We start from the raw sequence: 26667 nt of genomic DNA, 5'->3' as shown, positions 1-26667 counted from the left end.
CTGAAAATACTGTGACACAGATTGAGTGTCAATCTTTGATCATCTACTAAACTATAAAAAAAAATACAGAAATTGATAGCGAGTTCTGTTTTTATTACTAATTAGAAACTACTAGTCCATCTGGTGAGGTTAATGGAGTTCACAGGCATGTTGAATGCTGGCCATACCATCGGCCGTAGACATTATACAGAAATTTCTAGGGTACAATCTATGATCCGTTCTTGATTTGCTTCTAAATTATACAGAACTATTTTTAATACACTAAATTGTTTTGATACTTTATCACGTGTTTCGTAATTACTTTAAGAAAATTTGATGAATGAATTGTGTGTGGGATTTAAAAAACGCTGCCGCTTGTGTTAGTGTGTCCTTAGTGTTAAACAAGAATCATCATTGGTATGATATTTATTTGGAGTCAGTCAATGAACATGACAAGTCAATGCCAATTTGTGTCGGTCGTGTACAGTTATTTATTTATTTATAATATAATGCGTTAATTGTATAAAATCAGTTACTTAAATGTATTTTTCGTCTCGAGAAGTTATAAATAAAGTTTGAAATTTGGTGATTGTCTCTGAGATTTTTGTTTTTTTTTTTTAAATGAAAATGGTGTATTTTCGTGTTTTATGCTTTTTCTTGTTCATAAGTGTCCGATTTTGTGCCGGAAAAATGGATTTGAAAGGTAAGATTTTGTTTATTTATTAATAATGTAACAGCTCATCTGAATTTTGAACGAGTAAACTTATTTAATAATCAACTTTTTGTATCTCTCTCTTTCTCTTCAAAATTTTAATGTCAGTGTTAAAAAAGAAAGAAACTATGTAACATAATATAACGAAATCTAATCTTAAGATGTCAATCCTTAAATTAATTATTAAAAATAACGAAAAAAAGACTAAGATAAAAGACTAAGACGAAGATAAAAACTAACGAAATGACTGTAAATTCAAAAATAAATTAAATAAATTAATAAATTCTTTAAGCTGCGAATTGGTTTTTTAAAGACAATATTTAATATAATGCATATCCGCCAATTTATTATTTGGCATAATTTCAGTTATCATAAGTGTATTTTTATGTATTAACAGCTGTACAACTTGAACTTTTTAATGTGTGTGTATAGGTATCTATGTTAGAATGCGTTGTGTGCGAACGTGTGTGAATTCATCTGTGTTTGTATTTTTGCTGTTGTTCCCTTTCATTACCGATGGAATGGCCTCTAGTACTAGTGGCCTCTAGTCAGGTACTGCTATCATATCTATTTGTTCCGCAAACTAATCACTTATTGTGATTTGAAAGCTACAATAGAGCTAAGACTCCAACCCAAGTCCAAGAGTGGTTCACGCTGCGAAACTGGTGACCACCATATAAGCCCATTTGCCCATTTAAATCTAAATTTCGTTATAATCATTACGGCTAGATCTTCGCTGAGTTTAATTACCTCTCTTAGTCATCAACCTGTCTAAAATACATGTGTATACAAAAAAATAGTCGTCTAAAGTCGGCCTAAAGGATAAGACGTCCGGTGTATTCGTATCTAGCGATGCACCGGTGTTCGAATCCCGCGGGCGGGTATCAATTTTTGTAATGAAATACGTACTTAATAAATAAATATACACGATTGATTTCCACGGTGAAGGAAAAAAATCAAACCCGCAAAATTATAATTTGTGTACTGGTGGTACGTTTTGTGAGTCCAAACTAGTAGGTACCACCACCCCGCCTATTTCTGCCGTGAAGCAGTGATGCGTTTCGATTTAAAGGATGAGGCAGCCGTTGTAACTATGTTGAAACCTTAGAACTCATATCTCAAGGTGGCCGTGGCGGCATTTACGTTGTAGATGTCTATGGGCTACGGCAACCACTTAGGTACGTCTACTCATCTAGGCAATAAATAAATAAATATGCCATTATATTGCCTGTGTTTATCTATAGTACGTACAAGCAAAAGCTGTTTTACATCCCGCAATCCAGACTTTATTCCTGCAATAATAATATACATTTTGAAGTCGTCGTGGCCTAAAGGATAAGACGTCCGGTGCATTCGTGTTCAGCGATGCACTGGTATTCGAATCCCAGGCGGGTACAAATTTTTCTAATGAAATACGTACTCAACAATTGATATTCACGATTGACTTCCACTGTGAAGGAATAACATCGTGTAATAATAATCAAACCCGCAAAATTATAATTTGCGTAATTACTGGTGGTAGGACCTCTTGTGAGTCCTGTGCACGGGTAGGTACTACCGCCCTGCCTATTTCAGCCGTGACCACTTAACACCAACCAGGTGGGCTGTGAGCTCGTCCACCCATCTAAGCAATAAAAAAAAAACATTGAAGAAAATTATTCAAGGTACACTTAAATACCTAATATCTAATCCTATTGAGTTCATATTCTTCAATATCATAAATATCAAAGTGTGTTTGTTTCTTCTGAAGAAGAAACTAAGTAATTAATTGACATGTTCTTACAGTTAGTTTTTAGTTCAAGTGACGTAAGCCACCTTTTATTTCGTCCATCTCATTCCCACGAGAAAATACAGCGGCAGTTTTCCTTGACCCAGCGGGTGGATACTTATGTAACAACTAATCACAAAATAGACGCCCGCTGAGATTCTCCCCGGATCTTCTCAGTGGGTCGCGATTCTGATCCGGTGGTAGATTCTGCGAAGCACTGCTATTGCTAGGGCTACTATTAGTAAATTCTATCAGTGTGAGCCCGTAATCTCATCTACCCGTCAGGGCGTAGCTGAAATAGCATCAATCTACTAGCCAATAGGCAGGGAAAAAATCATCTTGTTTTAAATTTTACACTATCGTTAAACGGGTAAGACTCATCTACCGTGATCATGGGAACTCATTACATGAGAAAATGGTGGTAACAAACCGTAAAATAACAATGTATGTAATAAAACATCTGTTGAATAAATTAAAGTGGTATTAATTGCGTCCGCCTACCGAAGTGCGTACCTTATACCATAAAAATAAATAATAGTTAGTCTAACTTTTTAAAATATTGATTTGTTATCGGTCCTTTTTTTTTATTGCCGTATAGGCAGACGAGCATACGGCCCACCTGATGGTGAGTGGTTACCGTCGCTCATGGACGTCAGCAATGCCAGGGGCAGAGGCAAGCCGCTGCCTACCGTTTAATACTCTCCACAAGCCTCGTTTGAAGAAGGACAAGTCATAGCGCTCGGGAAACACCGTGGAGGGGAGCTTATTCCATAGCCGGTTTTTTAAATTTTGTTTTGGTTTGATAAGTATGCCAAATTTTGAGTTAATCCAACGTTAGTCCGGGGGCTAAAATTATGTTCAAAGATTCCGTTACATACTAACATACGTATGAAACTAATAAAAGCGTATTAATAACATACTAGTAGTCGCCCGGTAGTCGAAATTCGACTATAATTATTAATTTAAATTATAAGTGTGTACATTATTACGGTTATATTGTCAAATACTACTTCTATTATCACAGATTTCGGCAAGGCTACACTAATGACAAATAATATTAAAGAAATCAATATCAATCTTGTCTCAACTTAACAGAGTTTAACAATAAACAAAATAATATTTATTCGTGTGTGAGTTAAATACATGTTAGGGTGTGTAATGTTTTCTTTATTGGTTTAATGTATATTTTATGCATTAAAAAAAATTTTCATTCTGCACTCCTTCTGTATATTCTCTATAAGTGTGGGAAATTTCATTTTCCTCCATCTGCGCTATTTTCGTAAAAATGGGTACAAAGTTTTTGCTTCACGTATTATTAATATACAGATTTCTGTCATTCTATTCTGATATTTCATTTTAGGACCAGAATATGCTAAAATGCCTCCAGTCTACCATTTAGATCCATATGAGGAGTGCTTCTTCGATCCTGGCGGCGTGTACTGTGACATCAACTTCGCTCTGGTGTCTGATGAACCGAGTGCACTTCTGAACATGATCCAAGTAATAATCACATAATTTTTTGGAGTAAGAGGAAATTGCAGGGTTTCTGAATACGGCTTGGGAAAGGCGTCCAAAAGGTCAACCATATTCGAATTGAATCTACCAAAACACTATTGCTTAACAACCCGCGACCAGATCCTCGGATAAGACAATACCCGGCCGAGGTAGGCTGTGTGGCAACCTATGTATATGCTGTAGAGTGTATAGTGTAGACACACCTGATAGCGCGTTCTCTATGAAGTAGCAGTTTTCTTAAGCCCAGTTTGAAGAAGGATATGTCATAGTACTCAAGATTGGAAGGGAAATCATTTCAAAATAATATGCACAATGGATGAACGTATCGATTCTACTAGTATCTATAAACAATTTTTTTTTATTATCTCTTATAGGCAGACGAGCATACAGCCCACCTGATGGTGAGTGGTTACCGTCGCCTATGGACTTCAGCAATGCCAGGGGCAGAGCTAAGCCGCTGCCTACAGCTTAATACTCTCCCGAGCCTCTTTTAAAGAAGAACATCTATAAAATCTGGTGAAAAAATTAATAATTCCCATCAAATCTCCTAAGTATTCTAATGGCACACCCATAGACTGGCAACTATATTAAGGCTAAATATGCAATAAAATATTTTTTTTTTACATTTCACAGCAATATTCTTCTGAAAATGTAATCCATTACAATCACTCGAATTTGGATTACGGAATTTGCATTACGAAGAAATATAAAAACAGAACAGAACCATTGATTGACAGGAAAATGACACTAGAGAGATGGCTCAATGATACATTTTGGAAGAATTATAAACTGAAAACTAGAGTGAAAGACCCGTTATATTGTGGAGCAAGTGCTGACGAAATCCCAATAGACGGTCCAGATATTTTTGTAGCTGTTATGTGTTCAATAATAATCACGCTGAACCTTTTGGGAAGTCTACTGGATTTTTTTGGCGCTAATTGCCAGTTTGCTCAAGGTAATCTTCACATTATACAACTAGCAATTAGGCGATGGCATAGCTATGCCCCCGATAATGCGTTTGTCCATGACCTACAGTGATCACTGACTATTAGTGTAGATAGATCCTCATATGATTTGAAAACAATTAACAATTTCTATTTGTGCCAATTTGAGCAGTACATCTTGTACCAAGAGATGCTGATTCATTGTAATAGAATAGAAACTGACCCGATGTCCTCAGATGAGGTATGGCATCTCTTCTGCAGTAGTACCATCAACAGCATTTATGTAAAGTACTAGCTGACCCGGCAGAGTTTGTAGTGCCTCAATCTATAAATAAAAGACCTAAGCTTCTGTATAAAATAAACTTAAAACAAATCAAAAGGAATCCGTCCGACGGGGGACGCATCAAAGGAAAAACGAAATTGTGATTTTTATTTAATTCCGAGTATTTTCATGTTTATCTACCTTTTAAACCTTCTCTGGACTTCCACAAATAATTCAAGACCAAAATTAGCCAAACCGGTCCAGTCGCTCTCGAGTTTTAGCGAGACTAACGAACAGCAATTCATTTTTATATAATATAGATTTCTAAATTGTTCTAGGGCTAGTATCGTGTTTCTCTTTACGTCAGAACTGGAACCGATTGGTTGCGACGCCCGACCAAACGAATTTATCGACGCTAAAGAACTTAAAGCCCATTAATGGAATCAAGTGAGATAATTTCTAACTATTTATGATATAAGTTTGCACAGCAGCTCAGTACCTTCAGGGTCTCGAATTGATGCTAAAGCTCTGAGGACAAATAACGTTATTCGTAGAACAGGTAGCCGTTAAAGATAAAAAGTAGGAAAAGATAATGAAGAGTCAGGGTAAGACCACGGGGTGAAAATTGTACAATTACATCAACTATTCTTGCTTGACATTGTATTAACATTTCTTCTTTTCTTCTTTTTGATATGACATGACATTTTTATTAATATTTCAAAGAATAGTACTGTTTTATTATTATTATTGTATTCCATTTTCGAGCTGATGAATTCCCAATGCTATATGTACGCCATTGTTGTCACATGCATCAGGCCATAAATTAAATAGTTTAAATTTATTTTCAATGTTAAATGTTTGTGATGTGGCAGTACTTATTTAAATAAATAAATATTCTCGTGCAGTTAGGCTCCACGTCGGTGACTGCATGAAATAACTGGACTACAGGCCTTCGTTTTTTTTTTTCAGAGTTATATGTATGGTGTTTGTAATAACCATTCACTCATTTCTACCAGTCACTAACTACATGAGCAATACCCAATATTTTGAATCGGTAAGTTTTTTTTTACATTATTTTGCCTGTTGAGTACACTCCTTAATAGAACCCTTGTTCAGTTAGCGAATAACCGTAGGCTAATGCGTGCGATGCCCAAAAATAAACAAGTGTCAAGTACATAGCACCTGACAATAAGTGTTGTCTGCCATAAACATTGACATAGGGTAAATACTCCCTAATTGTCGTTTGATTCGGGTACTTAAGAACTAGCAGCATATCTCGAAGTGGCTCACATTTTGCTTGCCTAGTTTTGATCCAGAAGATCTTTGCCCAAGGATGTCATAAAAATATTTAAAGGATTAGCCGGAGCATAGTTCTATGAGTATTACTCACTGCGATCACCAACCGGAATTTACCGATTATAGAGCGTATTGTAAACCTATTTCTGTCGTAAAGCAGTCAGGGCAGGCTTTATATAATTTAATTAAGACTTCGACTCAATAATAATATATCAAAATGGGTGGCATCATCAAAGTTGTGTTTTTTTTTTTTTTTTTTATTGCCTTTTTAGGCAGACGGGCATACGGCCCACCTGATGGTGAGTGGTTACCGTCGCCCATGGACTTCAGCAATGCCAGGGGCAGAGCCAAGCCGCTGCCTACCGCTTAATACTCTCCACAAGCCTCGTTTGAAGAAGGACATGTCATAGCGCTCGGGAAACACCGTGGAGGGGAGCTCATTCCATAGCCGGATGGTACGTGGCAAAAAAAACCTCTGGAAACGCACTGTGGATGACCGCAGTGGCTCCAGGTAGTATGGATGGACTCTACTCCGGTGGCGGGCGGTGCGATGGTAAAAACGAGATGCTGGTATCATCTCGAACAATTCCTCAGAGCACTCCCCATGGAACATACGGTACAAAATACAGAGGGAACCGAAGTCCCTCCGCAGACCCAGAGGTTCCAAATGTTCTATGGTAGCCATTTAGCATGAAGAGAGCTGTGAGCTCGTTCAATAGTTTATATAAAAATTACGATTACTGAAATCAGTATTTGATTAACACTATTTAAAGGACATAATTAGGCAAGCTAATTAGAAGCCCTTTGAGACAATGAAATTCAATTAAACTCAAACACGCCATGGCACTTGATTCATTCATCAATTAATCAATGAAGCGACCAGTCGTGTTCGAATAGATTCTAAATAATATTTTTATTAATTGACCGAGGAATTTTCAGTTTTTCAACAACTATTTTTACTACATAATTTTCAATGGTACAATTATCATGCAAACGTTTTTTATCATATCGGGATGTCTCTTTGTTATCAAATACTGCTTGGATGTCGAAGAAAAGAGCGCAAGTATCATGACCGCTCTGAAGTTTATATTCATTAGATGGTTAAGGTGAGTTATTAATCGATTACCTCGATAACCTTTAATACCAGACATGCATTAGCTAGTCCACCAAATGTACCTAATTAGGAACTTAATAAATAACTAAAGCAAATATTGACCACACAAAGTCTAGTCTGAGTAGTTACACACGATATTTAACTTTAAATGAAAGTGCAGAAGTGTGGAATTCCTTGTGGCGTAAATGACACCACCTTCGGTATACTATCTATCTAGCGGTGCGACTTTACCGGTTTTATTTCGCCTACCTATTCGCTGGTAGTGAAGGGGCTAGTGAAGGGTAGGTGAATTCATTGGCTCAACCTGAGAGAATTTGGTAACACTCGTCCTAGCAAAAGCAGTGCTTCCCAGATTATACTGCTGTATCGGAATCGTGACCCCGTTTTAATGGTGGTGGGACCTCTTGTGAGTCCGCGCGGGTGGGTACCACCGTCCTGCCTGTTTCTGCCGTGAAGCAGTAATGCGTTTCGGTTTGAAGGGTGGGGCAGCCGTTGCAACTATACTGAGATCTTAGAACTTATATCTCAAGGTGGGTGTCGCATTTACGTTGTAGATGTCTATGGGCTCCAGTAACCACTTAACATCAGGTGGGCTGTCCACCCATTTAAGCAATAAAAAAAAAACCCACTGAGAAGATCCGGTGAGTGAGTTTCTACTGGGCTCTATTTGGGGCCAGTTCGTTTGTTCGTTTGGGGCCTCTTCGCCATAATCGACAAACTGTACCGATGTTCATACGTTTTACGGTAGGCTGCGGCTTGGCTCTGCCTCTGGCATTGCTGACGTCCATGAGCGACGGTAACCACTCACCATCAGGTAGGCCGTATGCTCTCGTCTGCCTCCAGGGCTAATAAAAAAAAAGATGTGTGGTGTCGTGGGACGCCGTATACTAACGAAGTTCCTTATTATAAAATTATTAATTTTAAGTTCTATTCGAGGTATAAAGAAAATAATTATTCGGGTATAATTTTTTTATTAAGATTTTTTTATTGATAAAAATAAAATAAAAACTAATTTACAAAGCTTATTTATTTTATTCACAATGATTTATAAAAAATATATAATAATAACATACAAAGAAACAGCTATTTATATGAATAATAATAACCGTCATCACGTAGACTATACATTAGACACTGTATAGCCATCACACTAAGACTATACATAAATAATAAAAATCTTACGTTACGGACGTTTCTTCCCGGTTAGGGTACCCCTCCGCATCGTCCCATAAGGAACTTCATTCCAAAAGATACCAATTTCAATAAAGATATACGTACTAACGTGTTCACAAATGATTTCAATCAATAATACGGTGATATGTGTGAATTCAGTAACTGTAATGGAGAATATTGAATACTGTCTGATCCTTGAACATATTTCGTTGAACAGGTTTTAAAGAAACTTGTTTTTTTTTTTTTTGTAGATTAACTTTGCCGTATGCTTTCTTGTTGGGATTCACATCAACCTGGATGAGACATATAGGTTCGGGTCCTCTTTGGCAGGTGAGCCCTTAATTTTGTGGTGGGTTTTTATTTACTTGCGTACATACTGTTTGCGCCAGTGAATCCAGTGCTTTAGTTAAATATTGTTTATTTTGTATTTTTTTTGTAGGTTAGGTGGGTGAACTACCTTACAAGCTACCTGGTGTCAAGTAATTACTGGAGCCCATAGACATCTACAACGTAAATGCCGCCACCCACCTTGAGATATGAGATCTAAGGTCTCAGTATAGTTACAACGGCTGCCCCGCCCTTCAAACCGAAACGCTGCTTCACGGTAGAAATAGGAAGGGTGGTGGTACCTACCCGCGCGAACTCATAATTCCCACCGCCAATGTATCAGATTTCGTGCAAATAGTTGTGGCGTTTTTGAAATCGCCAGTATTAAGATGTATCTTTATTTCCGAAGACAGTTCCCAGACATTGTGTTAAATTAGTTCAGTTTATTTCTTAAAACGATGTGTACTCATCTTTATATCTTAAGGTCAAGTATCAATTCATCGTTGAAGTACATGAATCATTTAGTACCGGTCGCCGTCTTGAAGTTGTGAGAAAATTATTGTTTCTTCTAAATACTTTAACAATGAAACAATTCAAAAATCGGCTGAGTCACAATTTTATTGTGTTTGTGTTACTGAGAACTTCTTTTTCGGTGTGTAGTATTATGGTTTTCTTGCATTTTTTATCCTTAAATCACATTGCTCTTGTAATAGGAGATGCTATGTATAAGAGATGCGACATCTTCAAGATTTATAATATATGTATTTTAAATTATAGATAGAAAAATAAATATATATATTATATATATATTTAAATACTTCATTAAAATATTAGACGCTACTCGTTGCTAACGCTCGCGCTGGCCTGTAGGTATACTACGCGCATGCGTTTGAGTGCCACGCATTCACTCTCGCTCTGTCTCTTTCTATTCCCCTCCCCAGGAGCGTTAAACATTTAACGCAACCTTGTTGGAAGTCGCGTTAGAAGTTTCACTTCAAAAATAAAACTACTATTATTTTTACTGACATATCGTCGAATAACATCTTAGTTGTCCAGTGTGACTACGGGAACTGTAAATACCTTGAAACATCGCAAATAATATGCTATGATATCCTCTACGACTCGCGATAATCAAAGAAAATAATAATATTTCTAAGTTAACGATCTCTAATTACGAGTAAGTAGACCAATGAAATTGCAATAGGTACATATATGTTATGCGGGGTATCGAACTTTAAAAGTGCAATACTAAAAGTTTTTTGTGCAGAGATTTATTGGGAACGAAGTTAAAGACTGCCGGAGAAACTGGTGGATGCATTTACTGTACGTGAATAATTACTTCACCGGTTCCGAATGCATGGGACAAACTTGGTAAGGGAAGACAAAATACATTAGGTTGCTTTAATAATACGAATATATCTGATACCTACTATAAAAAATTTTCAGCTCCGCCCTATCATCGTCATTCTCTGGCCCTTCTCCCACTCACCTGGGGTCGACGCAACTTGTTTTCTCCTTCCATACTCCTCTATCATATACCATTTCTTCGCTCACTCCCTTCTTACACATATCGTCTTTCACGCAATCCGTCCATTTTTTCTTAGATAGGTAAACCTCTTTCTCTAATGATCTACAAAATGCGTAGAATGTTTTTCATATGATTTTCTAATCGGTCATTCGCAAAAAACATGCACAATAAGACTATCGTATTTACAAGAAAATGGGCTCTTAATTTGCTGTCGGAGGTCGACTCGCCAAATATTTTTCACTACTTATGGGTTAATCGTTCATCTTCAAAGATGCAACCTGGCTTAAGACAAAGTTTGGAGTCTCCATTTTATTGTTATATTTGATGTTCTTATAATTTTCCACAGAAATAGACAGGATGGTATAGGCAGGTAGGTTCTTCTGTAGGTATCGGTGAATGCCTCATCACCAGAATAAATGTGATAATGTTTCTCGTTACTGTTTCCCATGAACTTGTAGAAGAAAGTATTAATTTTGAACGAATGGTAAACACATTGAATTTGGATCCGTCAGTGGATCATTATAAGTGTCTCAACCAATTTTTCTACTTAACCTGTAGCCTCGAGGGGCCATTCTAGCCTCACCGGACTTCGCCAATAAGCTAATGATTTTCATAACACTGCTGGCTGACATTAACAACGACGTTACGAACTATTGCAAATATTTTGAATGTTTTATTGGAAGTAGAGGGTTCTGTATTTTTGCCGCGACAAAGTATTGCGTACCGGTTTGAAGGATGGGTCAGTCATCTATACTAATATATAAACCTACAGTAGTTTTTACGGGTGTTTCATTATAACTACTGAACCGTACATCCAATTGACTTAAAACTTGGTATCCATGTAGAAAATACATGTCTTAATGGATTGGCTAACATATGAATGTTGGACTCCCTACACCAGTTGCGTGGGCGTTAAAGACGAGAATCTTTGTGAGGATGGGAAATAATAATGTTAATTTTAAATGGCCACAGAAGCGGACTGGTACAGCTAGTCTTACTTTAGAACTGAGATTCGGAATTCATGTCTCGAGGTGGGTTTTAAGTTATTGACCTCTATGGGATCCGGTTACAGCTTAAAGCCAGAATAGTTTTGTGCTCGTTCAAAGATCGAATTAACAAAAATTAAAATTTCCAGGTACCTAGCAGCGGACATGCAACTCTACTGTGTCAGTATTTGCGTTTTTGTCTTCTTCAAGAGCGTCAAAAGCAGAAAAATCGTTTTAACATCACTCTTCTTGATCGGATGCTTGTTTAGAATGTGGAATACTTACTATCACAATCTGGATCCTATTCTCACGATGACTCCCGAGTAAGTAGTACCTAATTCTTTATACAATTTTTTTTTTATTGCTTATATGTGTGGACGAGCTCACAGTGCACCTGGTGTTAAGTGGTTACTGGAGCCCATAGACATCTACAACGTAGACGCGTCACCCACCTTGAGATACAAGTTCTAGTCCCAGAATAGTTACAACGGCTGCCCCACCCTTCAAACCGAAACGCATTACTGCTTCACGACAGAAATATGCAGGGCGGTGGTACCTACCCGCGCAGACTCACAAGTGGTCCTACCAATAGTAACAATTCACAATTTTAATAGCGAATTTTTTTTGTAGAAAAATATATAGCGAAGTTACCACAATACAAAGAAAATTTTATAGATATCACATTAAAGAAGGCAAGATTAAATCGTAAAACTAATTTTGATAATATTCACATATATCGCCAATAAAGTTGTTTTTGTTTCAGACAATCGCGTTATTTGTTTCAAAGAGATAAAAATTTCATTCACTTATACGTTCTCGGTCACACGAACCTACCGGCCTGTGTTATCGGCCTGACTCTAGGATACATTGCCTATACCTACCAGAACCATGATATCGAAAAATTCAAGGTAAGCACTAAGGATTAATTTGTTAAATTGGTATTCCGTTTTTGAATAGCTTTCATTGGCATTAAAGATCACGACGACACCTTTGAGGTCAAATTCTCTCTTGCATAGAAAAAAACATCCTATCTTGTCTCATAAACTGAAATACAAACCGTCTTTAGAAAAATAACTGGCACGATAGTGATGGCAAAAAAAAATTAATTGCCATTATAGCGCCAACCTAATGGTGGATAGTCCCTGTCGCTCATAGCTATTAGTAATGCCAGGGGCACAGCCAAGCCGCAGCCAGCTGAGGACTATCTTTAAAAGACTTTGGATGGGTGGCTGGTGATAGTGGGGGGTGTAGCGAAAATAATCTGGAAAGGATAATTTTTTTATTGCCCTTGTAAGCAAACGAGCATACGGCCCGCCTGATGGTGACTGGTTACCAGCGCTCATGGACGTCAGCAATGCCAAGGGCAGTGATAAGCTATTGTTTACCATTTAATACTCTCCACAAGCTTCGTTTGCACGCTGTGGTTCTAGGTGGTATTGATGACCTCTACTCCGGTAACGGGTGGTCAGATGGTAAAAACGAGATGATGTAACTGCGTTCATCTAAATTCTAAAGTGCGGTTCCAGAGATCTTTTTTGCCACGTACCATCCGGCTTTGGAATGAATTCTTCTCTACTGTTTTCCGAGCGCTATGACATGTCCTTCTTTAAACGAGGCTTATGGACGAGTATAAACGAGTATTAAATGGTAGGCAGCGGCTTGGCTCTGCTCTTGGCTTTGCTAACGTCGAACAGTGATGATACATATGATGGACAATTATTACTAGTTTAGTATCTTTGATAAAGTTCATTATCCATGACTATTTTTTTTTCAGAAATATCGTCAAGCTTTATGGCTTATACCATTAGTGCTGGTCGGTATTATTTACACAGGACTAATCTTCATTATGTTTCGAGACGCTATGTCCATGTACTATATGAAAGTAATTTTCTCGGCTGCAAGTGTAATGTTATTTAACACGTTTGTGGCCATTTTAATTTTGGGTTGCATATTTAAGATTGAAGGTAAATATTCACCAACTTTTTTTATTTCAATTTTAGGCAGACGAGCATACGGCCCACCTGATGTTGACTGGTTACCGCCGCCCATGGACTTCAGAAATGCTAGGGGCAGAGCGAAGCCGCTGCCTACCGTTAAGTGCTCTCCACAAGTCTCGTTTGAAGAAGGATATGTCATAGCGCTCGGGAAGCACCTTGAAGCGGAGCTCATTCTAAAGCCGGACGGTACGTGACAAAAAGATCTCTGAAAACGCACTGTGGATGAACGCAGTGGCTCCAGGTAGTATGAATGAACTCTACTTCGCTGGCGGGCGGTGCGATGGTAAAAAAGAGATAATAGTATCATCTCAAGCAATTCCTCAGAGTACTCCAATTTAATATTGTATAGTTTTTTTTGTGTGCAAATTATAAAAAATATAATGGAAAAATAGAACGTTTGAGCTACAGCGTATTTTACAGAACTGTAAGTAATCTCAGATGAAGGTAATCTTAGCTGTAGCATTTTCGGGAGACGTAGATATCACTAAAACTACTTTTAATGTTTAACTTAGTATTTAGTTTTCATTTTCTATTCTTATATCTTAAATCTCGCATACTTTACAGTTATCATGGTCGCGGAGGACCCTAAACTGTAAAATTATTCGTAAGCAATACCATTAAAGTTTCAAAAGCAGGTCTCTAAATTATCTCGTACCCTCCAATAATGTCCGTTATTATAAGACTGAGATGATTATTTTGTAGAGATGCAGAACTTATATGAGTCTTTTGTAATTCGTTTGGATAATGAACTATGCTAGAAAATAACTGTTAGAAGTGTTGCAAATAGAACGTGGTCCAAACGGGTCATGAGGAGGATACAACAGGCTACAAATTAGATGCTAGTGCTGTATTCATAGCAACGTTGATAATTATTTTATTACGGATACGGTCGTCTACTTAACGGCCGTCTGGTGTAGTGGTAAGTGACATGGTCACTACATAAGGGGGTCGCGGGTTCGAATCCCGCCAAGGGAAGATATTTGTATGATAAATATAAATGTCTTTTCCAGGGTTATGGATGTATATTAAATATATGTATGTGTATAATAAAAATCTTACATTTATATCCGTTATCTGGTACCTGTAACACAAGTTCTTTACGAACTTGTCACGGGACCAGTTAACGTGGCGTGATTGTTAGTAAATATATATTATTATTATTACAGATATCTACACAAGTTTCTTGGAGTGGAATGGTTGGACTATTTCCAGTAAACTAACGTACAGTGCATATTTAGTTCACATTGGCCTTATCAGATACGTCACTGGCACTAAGGCTGCCCTGATACATACATCCTTTATCGTTATGGTAAATTGATTTCAATAATTAATATCTATATATTAATACGTGAAGCAAAAACTTTGTATCCCTTTTTACGAAAATTGCGCGGACGGAGGAGTATGAAGTTTTCCACACTTATAGAGAATATAGAGAAGAAGTGCACAATGCTAATATTTTTTTTAAATAATGCATAAAAGATACATTAAATCAATAAAGAAAACATCACACACACTGCATATCATGTATTTGACGCACACACGCATGCATACTATTTATTATCAAACTTTTGTTCTTGACGTCTGTTGTCAAATTGAGAATAGATTAAATATTGTATGTCTTTGTTAATATTTTTTAAAGTGTAGTCTTGACGAAATTTGTGATTATAGAAGTATTATATACAATCATAATAGTGTACAAACTTACAATTCCAATTAATTATAGTCGAATTTCGACTACTGCGGGACCTCTAGTTTACATAATAAGGCAAACACCTTCTACTTCTAGAAATATGTTTATTTTACGGTGATTATTACGTACGCCACCATCTGGGTTTTTGGATAATCAACTGGCGAAATAAGACTAGAATGTAGTATGGTATAATTAGATTAATCGACGAAATCCCTCGGGAAATAGCAATAATTGGTACAAACAAGCCCTCATCGTATCACATTCTGTCTCAGTACTCAATATGGGATTTGAACACCCCAGTTTTACTGGTGGTAGGACCTATTGTGAGTCCGCACGAGTAGGTACCACCACCCTGCCTATTTCTGCCGTTAAGCAGTAATGCGTTTCGGCTTGAAGGGTGGGGCAGCCGTTGTAACTATACTTGAGACCTTAGAACTTATATCTCAAGGTGGGCGGCGCACTTACGTTGTAGATGTCTATGGGCTCCAGTAACCGCTTAACATCAGGTGGGCTGTGAGCTCGTCCACTCATCTAAGCAATAAAAGTTGAAAGGTGAAAAGATGATAATTAAATGGGTCCATCTCTATGATACCTCGCAGGGTGAGGTGACGAACAAGCTATTCTAATTATAAATAAAAGGTTTGCCACAATTATATCTGCAACCTGTATACATTAATATTATATTTCATTTTGATGTAGCCAATCTCTCACCTGGGATACCTGTCGCACTGGGTCATAGACATTAATAATGACAGAAGCACAGTCAATCCCTACTGCTGCTGCCTACAGATGAAGATTATTTTCAATTCCCACCTTTAGGTTTTTTCCTTTCATTCCGGCTACGGACATGTGAAGGGCATTGTTATAACTATTTATAAGAGAGTTACCTTTGTTTACTCGTCAGATGTGTGACAAGCTTACTGCCCACTGCTAAGCTGTTACCGTTGCCACGGGCCTAATTAATGCGGCCGTTCAACTTAAGAGACTTAAGACCGAAGTCGGAATGACGTAGATATGTAAAAATCCGTGTTTGGGCTTCGATAACCTTTTAATGTCAGGTGAACCCTATACTCGGTACACATCCATACGCTACACATCCATATAGCGGATTTTTTTTCTCGGTCAAGTAAGACAGTGTCTTACCTTTTGTGCTAAAAAAGTTATATATTATTTTCAGCTGATGTACGTACTCGGCACTGTAACCCTAAGCTTTGCAGGGGCTTTCGTCTTTTGGTTGGTCGTAGAGGCTCCCTTGACTCAAATCTTCAAAGCGCTAATTCACATAAATCGTAAAGCACGTAATAAAAATGAGGTTGTTTAATAAATAGAGATATTTTTTTTAAAAACGGTCCCACGATATATTTCTCTTGAAGATTCCCACATACGCTGCACAAGCAATTGGCACAAGGACCTCGCAGGAGCTCCAACGCCCGGTGAAGAAAATCATGCAGCCCATCAAGTGGAACGAATGAGTCTAAATAACTATTCCGCTAACAAATGTTCACGATTGACTCCCACGGTGAAGGAATAACATCGTGTAATAAAAATGAAACCCGTAAAATTAAAATTTGCGTAATTATAGTGGTAGGACCTCTTGTGAGTCCACGCGTGTAGGTACCACCACCACCACCATCATTATATTATGATGTAGGTATGTAATAATCCTAGTGACATCAAAATCTGCAATGTTTATAATGTTTTTTTATTATTATTAAAGTAATAACTTATTTTCGGATTGGATAGGTTTCTATGGTATTATTATATTAATATATATATATATATATATAATTTGCGTAATTACTGGTGGTAGGACCTCTTGTATGTCCGCACGGGTAGGTACCATCACTCTGCCTATTTCTGCCGTGATGCTTCACGTAATGCGTTTCAGTTTGAAGGGCGAGGCAGCCGTTGTAACTATACTGAGACGATAGAACTTATATCTTAAAGTGGGTGGCGCATCTAAGCAATAAAAACTTCAGAGGTGTCAAGGGACACCCGGATGGAACGAAGTTCCTTTCGATTAATTAGTGAAGGAATTGTAATTATTTTTTTAAGTTATAATAATAAATTACGGCATTGTGAAGAAGAAAAAAACAATACTATGAACTAAATTACTATTGTTGAAACGCTATCTCGAGAAACTGTACTCATTACGCGGACCAATCGGATACGAGCAATGTCACGCGATAAGCGCCTACACGTTGATTGGTCAGAATGACGGATCTAAAAAGTGTCGTGACAACTTTTCGTAAGAATTTTTTCCGTCTAGCCCCCTTTCACAACGCGCGATAAGGAACTTCGTTCCAAAAAACATACATGCCGATGTGATAGTTAGAACATACGTTATATATAATTGTGAGTTCAAGGTGAATTGCTGACATTCACGTGTCACATGTTCGGGCTGTATGCAACGGTCAGCGGTTGTAAGTTAAACTCAAAATGCCATGGCATAGTGGCACAAATAGCAGTTAACACGTTGACTGCCATGTAGGTCACCGGTGCCCTACGTGGCGCACTGATGTAACTACGTCGATTTCTCTCTTTGTTCTTTTTTACTAAGGCGCCGGTATATCTAGTAGACTCTGGAAAAGACGAATCCGAAGATACTGACCGTGAATCTATTTCTAAGGGACCTAAGAGACTAAAAAATACACTAGCAAACAAAAGAAGATAACTGGTGGCAGGACCTCTTGTGAGTCCGCACGGGTAGGTACCACCGCCCTGCTTATTTCTGCCGTGAAGCAGTAATGCGTTTCGGTTTGAAGGGCGGGGCAGCCGTTGTAAACATACTGAGACCTTAGAACTTGTATCTCAAGATACGTGGCGCATTTACGTTGTAAATGTCTATGGGCTTCAGTAACCACTTAACACCAGGTGGGCTGTGAGCTCGTCCACCCAATTAAGCAATAAAAAATAAATAAATAAAAAGTTAGCCAATCCAGGCGCTTAGTAACAGAAATCGTCATAATTACTTCAGTGCAACGCGTAGGGCACCGGTGACCTACACGGCAGCGAATGTGTCAAAAGCACACCGACCCTTTATAAGAAGACTATGAATCTTTTAATATTCATTTCGAATCCTGCGTTCCAAATTTCATTTAAAATTCTGTACAAAGGCCACTCACCTCGTTGAAGAGAAAACGAACAGCAAAACGGTTCGTGAAAATATCAGTAACTAGCGCCCGCTCCGGCTCCGCTCGGGACTGTAACAAAATTTTCAACGCTATTTGACGTTGATTTATTTTTTTAAATAAAAGAACACTTATTGCGTGATAACTATAATAGTTAGACATATATGCTATTGCGACACTTTTTGTAAATAATAATGTGTTCTACAAAGTCGTAGTACATTATTTTATTCTATCATCAATAATTTTCGCAGGGTACGCGATGTAAAGAATATTTTAGGTAATGTTTTTTACACCTTGGGTTACATTATTGGAATTTCATAAAGAAGGAACACTAATTTTTTTTCAAAAAATATTATAGCCTATGTCACTCGGGAATAGTGTAGCTATCAAACAGTGAAAGAATTTTTCAAATCGGTTCGGTAGCCTATTCAATACAAACAAACAAATATTTCCTCTTTATAATATTAGTATAGATATAGATTCAGCACGAGCCAACATTTGTCGCTTTCATTATAATGAGACAATACAAGCAGGGATCCCGACTCATACCCCCCGCGGTCCCACCACCCTTATTTATTGAAGACAACCATTTTTATTATGTCCTTATTTCACAGTTAATTATTGTTAACGCGTTTGGGATTCACGTATAGTTTTTATAGATTTAGAGAGCAATGTTTTGTTATATAGGTATATCTTTAGTGATATCTCAGACAAAGTTTTTTTGCTGGTGGTAACTTTCTTACTGGTGGTAGGATCACTTGTGAGTCCGCACGGGTAGGTTGGTACCTACCCGTGCGGACTCACAAGGGTAGTGGTCTACCCTGCCTATTTCCGTCGTGAAGCAGTAATGCGTTTCGGTTTGAAGGGTGGGGCAGCCTTCGTAACTATACTGAGACCTTAGAACTTATATCTCAAGGTGGGTGGCGCATTTACGGTTGTAGATGTCTATGAGCTCCAGTAACCACTTAACAACAGGTGGGCTGTGAGCTCGTCCATCCATCTAAGCAATAAAAAAAAATAAAAAAAAAACAGTCAAAAATAATATAATAAAAAAGAAATATAATAAAAAAGAGAAAGCTGCAAATTCTTAGTTAATACCAACTGTCACTGGTACACATCTTTATTGGCGCCACCCACCTTGAGACATCATGATCACACATTTACAAACCACCATATACAGGGATATTCATGATAGTTCTGCAGCAGAAATAGCTAGAAAGATGGTATCTACACGCTCATAATACGCCAATGCGTGTTGACACTCCTGGCTAGCAATGCTGGTATAAAGCCAGATATGGTCACTCTCCAATCCTCAGTGAATTTATAACTTGACTTTTGTGAAATCAACGCAAAAAATATTGGTAGTGCTATTCTACTCATAAGGGAACCACTCACTCCTGACTATTTACTCATGTCGGAATTATGTCCGATTTCAATTCTAAAAGCACTCTACAATAAAAACTGTATTATAATCATACGACTTCAAACTGACAAGCAGCTCGCTACGTAGATCAATAGTGAATACTGGCCCTTAATTAGCTTGAACGTGAATAGAATAATGATTTAACACCCTAACTACAGAACGAAGCTTAATACGCATCGATCGTATCTCCCTTGCGTTGGGCTGCGAAAAGCCTAAACCTCAGGCGTGGAAGGCGGTAGCTTCAATATTATTTAGTGTAGGCAAGTGATGTATATATATTGTTACACGCGGGTTTCGGGATAAATAAAAATTCTACCGAAGTACAAATTTACACGAACACTTTAAAATTCTCAATTCACTTCTTCCGCTTCGCTTCAGGTGATCCGTTTGCTGTTTCGCTTCGAGTAGTTCCGATTACTGACTGACTGCGTGCCATCTCTGCAACGCTTTTATAGCCGATACCATATCCCTAAAATTACCGAGAACATTTTTTTTTTTTTTTTTTATTGCTTAGCTGTGTGGACGAGCTCACAGCCCACCTGATGTTAAGTGGTTACTGGAGCCCATAGACATCTACAACGTAAATGCGCCACACACCTTGAGATATAGTTCTAAGGTCTCAGTATAGTCACAACGGCTGCCCCACCCTTCAAACCGAAACGCATTACTGCTTCACGGCAGAAATAGGCGGGGCGGTGGTACCTACCCGTGCGGACTCACAAGAGGTCCTACCACCAGTAAATACGCAAATTATAATTTTGCGGGTTTCATTTTTATTACACGATGTTATTCCTTCACCGTGGAAGTCAATCGTGAACATTTGTTGAGTACGTATTTCATTAGAAAAATTGGTACCCGCCTGCGGGATTCGAACACCGGTGCATCGCTTCAACACGAATGCACCGGACGTCTTATCCGTTAGGCCACGACGACCACATTCCTCACACGTCGAGTATTTTCGATGTGGGTTTCCGCTATCTGACAATAGATGACGTTGTACATCTCGAGCGTTCTAGATGTAACTAGATCCTTTGATATTCGTTTCGGCTATTCGGCGATAGATGGCGTTACTCTTACCAGCGTAACAGTGTCTATGATGTCCTTTTTCTTTGGGTCGGGGCGGAACAGCCTTGTGGGACTCGATGGCTGAAAATATTAAAGACCCCATAAACAAATCTCACGTACTCCCCCGCGTTAGGTTTGAACCCCGCCCGAGACAGACCCCAAATAAGGTAATAGTCAACACCGCAGCTAGACTCGCAGCTCACCCCAAGGACGCTCATCTGGCGGTGATCTCGTCGGAGTGCCTCTACGTCAGCGCCATCACAGTGGTATATCCGTTCTGCAGCCATTCGTTTGATTATGATGAAACTTTGTATAGTCGCTGTTTACGCTCCTGGGGAAGTGTACCTCATCAGCACGTGGTTGTTGCGAGAAATTGAGATTTTTTTCATACAATTAGCCATATTCACACCGATACTATACCGAAACTATAGAGGAACACACTGAAATTCAAAATCGTGATAAGAATTCGATAAACATACAATTTTCAATATGTCTAACAATCAGACACTGGTAAAGTTGAATTTAATTTCGTATCTAATATTATTACAATACAAAAGTAAACTCATTTGAATACGAGAAAATCTTTGGAAGCGTCCCTTATTTTAATGAGCAAATAGTCTCATAGCAGTTACTTAGAAATTCGCTACGCTGTACTATTGCTTAGAAAATTTACGAAGGAATATTAACCTCTCTGACAAGACTTTTATTTTAAAGTTTCATTATACCTTTTTCTTGTCTATTATTCAGGTATTTCTAAATTATATATCAAAGGAGCTGAGCGTACATGTTTTGTACTTAATTGAAAAATAGAACTTCTTCAATAATGAAATAATTGTTTGGATATTTTTGTATTATTGAAAGATTACTGGTGGCCCGGAGGCCTATCCAGTTTCACCAGGACAGGTGGGCGAGCAAAGGCTCAGCCAGAAGGGGTGGGATTTGCTAACAACCGCCCGAGCGCCTCCGAGGGAGACCTAACAACTCAAGAGCAACTGCTTCGCGAATGAATCTACTGCCGTATCGGAATCGCGACCCGCTGAGAAGATCCGGCGAGAAACTCAGCGAGCTGATGCATGGGTTAGGTTGCACGTCGACCTCTTTGTCGAGTTCGACGAGTACGGCTACCGGGGTTCCTCAGCCTGCTCCTAGTGTTAGAGCTGAAGGTATCTAATGCAAGAGATCTGATGGATCCGTAAGGACGTGTCTAGGGTGTCGACGGTGACTGCATTATCAGGATAATTGTTTGGAGTCGATCGAAGATCGTCTAATTTCTGTAGTTGCCAGTGAAGTGGCCCTTACTATTGCATCACGAGATCTTGGTTCGACTTCGTCTTTGACCCGCCTTTGTTGAATAAATGTTTAGTTTCGAAAAGTGCTCGCAACCACTTAGATATATCAAGCTTCGTAAATTTCAGGGCTACTGCAAGCTTAAGGTTAGACTGAGCTGAACATAACGTGCAAAATGATGTTAGGAACATAACAAATGTCTACCTTCTGCTTAGTTTTTTTCTTTTGTCACCAATGAAACTGGATATTTCGCTCTAAGAAGTGTCTAATCTGCTGGAGTGAAACAATTTTCGATTCTTAAGGATCTATTGTTTGAACAATCCTCGTCCCGCAGTTTATACATGTAAATTATTTAGGAATTAAAGTCTCGGGTATTCTTCAGCGATTATAGTTTTAGAATGTTCCACGATCCTTTCATCATCATATTTTGTATTAGCAGCTGACATCGGACGACAATGTGCGACTTAAGAATATTGAATCTTATAGTCGGATTTTTAATTAGACGAAGCCAGCTGACAGTAGCTAATGTCACTTTGTGAAATAATGTTGCTATATTTAAAGTAATAGTGATGCGTTCAGTTCTCGTTCAATCACATAAATGAACAATGAGTGTGAAGAGTTAATCATTAATTTCAAACTATAAAAGAATATTATTTATATTTTACAATAAAATTGTATTAAAGTGATCCAATATAATAATATGTTACTAGTAGTATGTAACTACAATCAGTTTTTTTTATTTTCATTACCTATGTACCTATAATTGTTATATTTTATACATCTATAGTTTCAACTATATGATGCATTGGAAATAGGACAGTCTTACAAACTTCCTCGCAATGTTTTTCTTAATGTTTAAAACACTCTGTATTTAGTACAGGTAGATACCATAGGAACATAATGTTTCGTCGAAAACTCGTTGGTATGTACAAAACACGGCTAAAATTCGAACCCCGTGCCCGATATCGGCAGTTCGGCACACTAACTATTCACTAGACAATCGAGGCAATTTCATTAATTCAGGAGTTTTTTCAATCGTTCACTTTGTCACAACACTATTTTTATTTCATCAAAAACTGACAACACAGTAAACGTCAGTTTACTTCGTCTAATAAAAAATCCGACTATAAATATAGTTTTAGAAACGATTTTTTAAGTACCTTTGCTGGCTTTGTTTTATGCGGATATTCCTTAAATTCCTCGTCAGGCCTTTGGACTCACAAAGTCCTCAGTTCGCATTTTTCTTTGCCTTAGTAGAATCTGTTAGTGGGTTCGTCAGTGCGCTCTAACTAAAAGATCCGTCCGTAATTGATATGCCCTTAAAAAGTATAAAAAGGCGATCAACACTACATACTTAATTCCCTTTCAGCTTTTCGTGTAAACTAATAAAAGCTCAAAACTCTCAAGTGTTCAAAGCTTAATAACTTAACCAGGGAGACGAAGTTCTATCACAACTATTACCATTACAAAGGCTACATAGAGTGAATAGAAAATTATGTAAGTTATATTCCCTCCTTAGAGAAGTAGGAGGGGGAGGGGGAGAGGTTCAAAAGTTCGTTAACCGTAAAACAGTAGAAATGTCGGCATTTCTTAACAACTTCAAAGCAACAAGTTACGTTGATCCACCGAAAAGTTTTCTAAAGTTTTCTCTGCGGTATAAGTCATAAGTTGAAGGATTCTTCTTGAAACTAACCTAAGAAAAATTATGTTTGATAGTTTGCTCTTAGCATTTTCAGTAAATGTCTGATATATTATGCCTTGCCTTGGCTTTGCCAACCTAAGACGTGATCAGCCCACTGAGTTTCTTGCCGGATCTTCTTAGTAGGTCCCGTTTCCGATCCAGTGGTAGATTCTGCAAAGCACGGTTCTTGCTAGGGCCAGCGTTAGCAACACTCCCGGATTGAGCCCCGTGAGTTCACCTACACGACAAGGAGAAGCTTAAACAGCCTCTAAAGGCTATCAGCATAGGTAGGAAAAAAACTAAGACTTAAGACTGAATTGCGGTCATTATCTTTGCCGTTGATAAATGTGATGCACTATCAACTGGCGAGATGGGATGGTTCTTTGTGACGCCTGTTCTTCAAAAATACGCGGTTCTCTAGTGTAGTGCTCTAATTCCTACACCCCTCATTATCATCGTCAACCTACAGCAGTCCTGATCACAGGCCTCTCCAATTGCACGCTTGAGCACGACTCTCAGCTTCTCTCATCCAACTCTTGCCAGCATAGATCATCACTCTACCAAGGCTGAGGGCGTCCTACGTTTGGCAATTCGCGGTATCCACTCAAGAACACATTTACCCCAACGGCTATCGGGTCTCCGTCTAATATTCCGTTGTGTAAAGTCGATAACTTTGGTTCTCTATCGGATTACCTCGTTCCGGATTAGATCCTTCAGAGAAGCTCCAAGCAAAACCCTATCCATATCTAGCTGAGTGACCTTAAGCTTGTGGACCTGCCCAACCATGAAGTCCACATTTTGGCTCCGTATATCATAGCAAATAGGACGCGCTGACTCATCTCTACCTGTGAAATGCTAATACCAAAAAAAAATTGTTCACATTTACTGATTACTTTACATTTACCCTTTCATGCTTACACTAATCTATACTAATATATAAATCTACAGTAGTTTTTACGGATGCTCCATTATAACTACTGAACCATGCATCCGATTGACTTGAAACTTGATATCCATGTAGGAAATACATGTACTTAATGGATAGGCTAATATTTATATGGGTTTTGGACTCCCTACACCAGTTGCGGGGGTGTTATGATGAGAATCTTTGTGGGGGTGAGAAATAATAATGTTCATTTTAAATGCTCAGCGAAGCGGACGGGTACAGCTAGTCTAGTATATAATCATCGTTTTTGTTCTAAATTACACATACTAACCTAACATATGTAGTAGTCATTCATTTCCCCTAAATCTCGCATTGTGCTGCATTACCCAGAATCTTACCGGTTTGGGTTATTAGTTTGGGTTCGATAGAACTCGATTTACGAATGCAAATGAGACCTTAGGATTAGATTCTATGTTGGAGAATGTGCTTCGACGCTTATTCTGAAAGCTGTGGGTAGGCAAATACTTAGATAAGTTCTGTAGTTAGCTCATCTACTTATTCAACTTAAACAATAAAACCTTCCTTCTTTTAACTTGAATCCCCAATAATTTTGAATAAAGCTTTAAATAATAAAGTTTTTTCGTTTTTACTTTTACTAAGAATTTTTTAAATTTAGATAGCTTTATATTGTTCCGGTAATTTCTTAAGCTAAAGCTCTTTATTTCTCGAATTTAATAAGTTGTCAAAGAAAGTTGTTTCATAGAAAACTTTATGATATGGATGAAATGACTCATTTAAACTAATTAACTAAATACTTTGGTTTCATCTTTAGTGGGCTGATTGACTAACTCGGCGGCGGAGTAGTTGCGCCGAGGGTCGTGGGTTTGAGTCCACACAACGGGGAAGCATTTATGTGATAAACAGGTTTGTTTGCTCTTTGTCTAGGTGTCTACATCTTAACATGTATAGTGATATTAAGTATTTCAGAATGAATAAACAATAAAATACTTAATTGTGTTTTCTGTGATATAATAAGATAACAACATTTAAAACCTCTTTCAAAATTACTATTAAAAATAAAACAGTAAACAGTATTAATAAAGTATACAAAACTGAATTCTATTTTTACTGAATAACAGACTTCACTTTTAAAAAAAGGATTTTTCTTCAAAGATTTTTAAATAATAAAGGTTTTTCTTTATATATGTATAAACTTAAACGTATGTATGTAAGTATATAATATGGGACCGTGCGTGATTTGATACCAGTTATTTATTTATTCATTCGTGTGATTCATTTGAATCAAGACTATCAATGTGATATCGCTCTAAGATAAAGTTATTCATGTTTGGTTCGATTGTAATGGCAGTCATTGTATAAGCGATATTTGAATTGCGCTAACGACATTCGTGGTATGTTTACATATATACAAGACGTTTGGACTGTCGGTCTACCGACCATAAACACTCGCTCAGTAAAATATCTTACATTGATATAGGTAGAGATAGATACGGATAGGGATATAGATTTCTTAATTTCTTATATTGATTATAATTAGTTTTACGGATCAGTCTCGCTTTTATTAGTTTAATTTTACGTATTTTCGGTGTGAAGGGTGGGGCAGCCGTTGTAACTATACTGAGACCTTAGAACTCATATCTCAAAGGTGGCGGCATACGAGTACATCACGCTATGTCCTTCTCATTATCATCGTCCAGAATTTTCTCTCATACAATATTTCACTATCGTCCCAAATCATCGTTCAAGCATTAATTTCATTTACGAACACCGCCACGTGATATTGTAATATCCAGGTTTAATTATTCAACACCCCGTTAATTATGCCCAAGCGAACAACAACCAGTCGTCACGTAATTACGTTGCAGTGCTCAGGGAAGGGACA

At 37.9% G+C, this 26667-nt stretch overlaps 1 protein-coding gene across 2 annotated transcripts; it reads left to right on the top strand.

The window, feature by feature from the left end:
* Positions 1-400: 400 nt before the first annotated feature.
* Positions 401-25713, top strand: LOC114249493 (nose resistant to fluoxetine protein 6). 2 transcript variants are annotated; one of them, XM_089735181.1, is made up of 13 exons: positions 401-682; positions 3820-3959; positions 4608-4929; positions 5519-5627; positions 6150-6234; positions 7416-7582; positions 9015-9093; positions 10358-10461; positions 11754-11927; positions 12368-12512; positions 13379-13568; positions 14768-14910; positions 16469-16616. In XM_089735181.1, the coding sequence occupies exons 1-13, from the start codon at positions 601-603 to the stop codon at positions 16610-16612; spliced, it is 1884 nt and encodes a 627-aa protein (XP_089591307.1). In that variant the 5' UTR covers positions 401-600; the 3' UTR covers positions 16613-16616. The 2 variants fall into 2 exon arrangements, with proteins under 2 accessions (XP_089591307.1, XP_089591308.1); XM_089735182.1 differs by lacking the exon at positions 16469-16616 and adding an exon at positions 25597-25713 and having other exon boundaries at positions 404-682.
* Positions 25714-26667: the final 954 nt, after the last annotated feature.

This window comes from Bombyx mandarina, chromosome 19 (assembly GCF_030267445.1).
Source record: "Bombyx mandarina strain Sakado chromosome 19, ASM3026744v2".
NCBI lineage: Eukaryota > Metazoa > Arthropoda > Insecta > Lepidoptera > Bombycidae > Bombyx > Bombyx mandarina.
This window is presented reverse-complemented; position numbering and strand designations above follow the sequence as displayed.

What these genes read in the sequence shown, in the direction of transcription:
- LOC114249493 (XM_089735181.1), top strand. Translation starts at nt 601, where the DNA reads ATGAAAATGGTGTATTTTCGTGTTTTATGCTTTTTCTTGTTCATAAGT. An exon ending in TAATTGCCAGTTTGCTCAAG is followed by an intron (nt 4,930 to 5,518) that starts GTAATCTTCACA and finishes AAATTGTTCTAG; the next exon opens with GGCTAGTATCGTGTTTCTCT. An exon ending in ATACCCAATATTTTGAATCG is followed by an intron (nt 6,235 to 7,415) that starts GTAAGTTTTTTT and finishes AGGAATTTTCAG; the next exon opens with TTTTTCAACAACTATTTTTA.